General features: G+C 52.0%; 1 protein-coding gene across 2 annotated transcripts; it reads right to left on the bottom strand.

The window, feature by feature from the left end:
• Positions 1–725: 725 nt before the first annotated feature.
• MSC (musculin) lies at positions 726–3143 on the bottom strand. 2 transcript variants are annotated; one of them, XM_050892107.1, is made up of 3 exons: positions 2616–3143; positions 1701–1792; positions 726–1537 (listed from the first exon to the last, which is right to left on the bottom strand). In XM_050892107.1, the coding sequence occupies exons 1-2, from the start codon at positions 3141–3143 to the stop codon at positions 1706–1708; spliced, it is 615 nt and encodes a 204-aa protein (XP_050748064.1). In that variant the 3' UTR covers positions 726–1537; positions 1701–1705. The 2 variants fall into 2 exon arrangements, with proteins under 2 accessions (XP_050748064.1, XP_050748063.1); XM_050892106.1 differs by having other exon boundaries at positions 726–1792.
• Positions 3144–3637: the final 494 nt, after the last annotated feature.

The following is a 3637-nucleotide window of genomic DNA, read 5'->3' as shown; positions in this document are numbered from 1 at the left end:
CAGTTCATCTACTTGAAAGACACTACCAGTAGTCAGTCTTGGGCTTCTGTGCAGTATTTCAAAATAGAAATCCATGACGTAGGATGACCTGACAAGAAACGAGGTTAAACTGGTTCTTGTTAAGCAAACGTTTCTTCCTCCTGGCTGCTTAAATGAAGAAGAGGAAGCTTTTTCTTCCCTAAAGCAGTTCAGTCTTCTCCCTTACTGTGAGTTAACCGCTGATAAAATATTTTAAGAAAGAGAAAATCTTATCTCAGGAGTTTTAATCTTAAAACAGGAAAAGTCTGCTCCCAACTAGGAAAACTCAGCTGATTTTCCCACTGCACAAATACAAATAAAAGCAAAACAGACTACAGATGGAAATGTAAAATGTCAAAGAACAGCAAAAGGAGCTATTACACTATCTTTCAAGCTATGAAGCAGAACAAATTACTGACATTCATTTCTTAATCTACATTTATTTATTTTCCCGATTCACAGAAAAGATTATAACAGTGAATTCTATAAGTTGTTGAAATGTGGTTTTCCCTGCTGATTGATATAGTACTGTACCTCATGTGAATTGTTTGGGGTGAAAGTGTTCTTATCTGACTCTGTTGCTGGAGAGGTATCTGCTCTCAAGAGACGAGGAAGATAACTGTGTTTGCAAAAGCGGGTTTCAAGAACGTGCATTACAAAGACGTTCCTATATTGATGCAGCCACACACTATCACAGTACCAGTAAGTCATTGTAACCAAGCTTTTAATATCATTTATAAAAAAATAGTTATTTACATTTGCAACTTATTTGATGGCATCCTCTTTTATTACAGCATTTGAATCAGTGAAGAAATGTCACTAGAACTCATTTGAGGGTAAACTTTTCAAAGATAAGCATGACAGCACAGGAAAAATGTTTAAAACGTTGTGAATTCTTGTTATTTTGCAGCATCATACAAACTTATTCTTTACAACACATGCACCCTGGCCTTATGGTAAGCAGAATTCCCTTCCAGATTAAGGCACAAAAACTCTGCCACATTTCTAGGGACAGTCCCACATTCTTACATGTGGCACTTCAAGACGTAACCAAAGGAATTAGTTTAATTCCAGTGGATGGTAGTCTAAATGCAGAATGTAGCCACTTACACGTTTTTAAGAAAACTGGTAAAAAGGACAAAAAAAGTATGACTATACTTATTGCATAGTTACAGTAAACCAGATCCATGAATACAAAAGCCATCAAAATATATTATAAATCTATCTGAGTTTCAAAGCTATTCTAAAATACTGCTTTGCTTTAGAATACAAATAACACTGTTTGGGGTTAGTTTGTAGAGTTGTATTTTGGTCCATGCTGTTAATTCTATATCATTATATTCCTCTTCCATTAGCTTAAAAGCCTCAGAACAACAGGTCCTCAGGCACTGGTAAGTATGACGAAGCCAAAGAAGGGCCTTTCCAAATCTCAGACTTCAGCTGCTGCAGTCAGTTCATAAAAACTCTCATTTCCACTGCCTCCCTTCTTTACTGCTTTAAATAAACTTCCCTCAGAACTCTAAGGGAAAAGAATGACAGGGGACACAGATTTAACACTGTTAGAGATGGGGGTTTGTCCCCATCTTCTAGTCTTGAGCCGATAAATCACAGCTCTTAAAAATATCCAGCCCATAAAAAAAAAGAGATCAACAACAACAACAACAACAAAAAAAACAATTTACTTTGACTATGCGGTAGTTCCACATAATCTGCTGGCAGTAGAAACTTCTTTGGTGTCAGAGTCGGGTCTTCCTGAAACCACAAATGGCCAAGTCTGTAAGCAAAAAAAGGTATTTCATATTAAAAAGAAAGTTTATCCTGGTATGAAACTGGAGCCTTATTACTGGTAGATGTCTAACTCTGGTTCAGTTGCAAACACGTCATCGTGTTTTAGTCCCTGTGGGAAGCACAGAGCGAGCTGAGTTCCTCTAACAAATATTGTCATTATGTTTTTCATTATAATTAAATGCTCCGCAATAGGGCTGCAATGGTCAGCAACAAATCATTCTCATAAAAACCACGACGTTTCTCTTGCTTTGCAACTGTTTGCATCATTTTATAAATAAAAAGCATATAAACTATTCAAAACCAATCACTCTGCATTATATAAGCAACCTTTTTACCCCTGTGGCACACATCAGGCGTTTAGTTTTGTACCGATGAACTAATGACGCCTTGCTTGTGCTCCGAGCCAGCCCGCAGAGCGAATTACTCCTTTTTCGGACATGAAGCTTGCCTAATGCCCGAGGAATTTATTTCTTTAGGGTCCCCTACTTCGACTCCCCAGAACAGACACACCCGCCATGACCGTAGGCCAAACCCGGCTCTCGGGTCGCCCCCGGGGCGAGGATTACTGGAGATTTACGAAGCGGTCAGGGCCGCCCCGCGGCTTCTTCGAGGGCGGGCACGGCTTGAGCGCTGCCGGCCCTGCCCGTGGCGGGCCGGGCCGGGCCGGGCCGGGCCGGGCCACCCCGGGCGGTGCCCCGGGGGTTCCCCCGTGAGCCCCGCGGGAGCGCCTCGCCGCGCATCCCGAAGGCGCCGGGGCCGCGCCCGGCCGCCCGCCTCCGCGCTCCCCCCCGCACCCCGCCGTACCGTACCAGGTTGACGGGGTGGACGTAGCCGTTCTCGTAGCGGTCCTCCTGCAGGAGCTGCCGGAGGTGGGCGATGTAGCTGGACGCCAGGCGCAGCGTGTCCAGCTTGGAGAGCTTGGTGTCGGGCGGCACCCAGGGCAGGCTCGTCTTCAGCCGGGAGAACGCCTTGCTCAGCACCCGCATCCGCGCCCGCTCCCGCGCGTTGGCCGCGTTGCGCTGGGACTGCTTCCCCTCGGGCGGCGGCCCCCGCGGCCCCGACGCCGCCTTCTTGCCCCCGGGGCCGCCGCCCCGCGCCCGCTTCCTCTTGCAGCCGCTGCCCGCCGGCCCCGCCGCGCAGCTGCCCTCGCCGTCCTCCTCCTCCTCCTCCTCTTCCTCCTCCTCCTCCTCCTCCTCCGCCGCCGAGGAGTTGTCCCCCGAGGGGTAGAGCTCGCCGCGGGGCTGGCGCTTGGCCGGCGGCGGCGGGTAGTCCAGCTGCAGCGCCCGCAGGTCCATCTCGGGAAGCTCCTCCGCCTCGCTCCCGGAGCCCGTGGACATCGCCCCGGGAGGGAGGCAGGGAGGCGGGCAGCGGGGCAGGCAGGAGGGGGCGGACGGCCGAGGCGCGCCGGCGAGTCGGCCCAGCGCGGGCGGCCCCGCCGCGGAGAGTCCGTGCCGGCGCGGGGGCGCGGGGGGGGGGGGGGGGGGGGGGAGGGGGGGGTCGCGGAGGGGGGATGCGCCCCTTGACAGCGCTATATATCGGGTGTCCGCGGAGCAAACCATCTGCCGGGCGGAGGGGAGGAGTGGGGGCGCGGAGGAGGGGGTAGGACCCGGCTGAGCCCCGCGCCGGGGGCGGCGCCTCTCCGCGCTGCCCGGCGCAGCGCTGCGCGCTGGCCTGCGGTCCGCGGAGGGGCTGGTGCGGGGGTGCGCGGAGCCAGACCCGTATTGGGGGGGGGGGGGGGGGAGGGGGACACGGACACACACACGACACGACACGCGGGGATGTCTCCAGGTGTATCTGTGCTCTTGGGAGTGACGCCGCCGCGTGAATGAGC

This window comes from Gymnogyps californianus, chromosome 2 (genome assembly GCF_018139145.2).
Source record: "Gymnogyps californianus isolate 813 chromosome 2, ASM1813914v2, whole genome shotgun sequence".
NCBI lineage: Eukaryota > Metazoa > Chordata > Aves > Accipitriformes > Cathartidae > Gymnogyps > Gymnogyps californianus.
The sequence above is the reverse complement of the archived record's forward strand: the minus strand, read 5'-3'. Positions and strand labels throughout refer to the sequence as shown.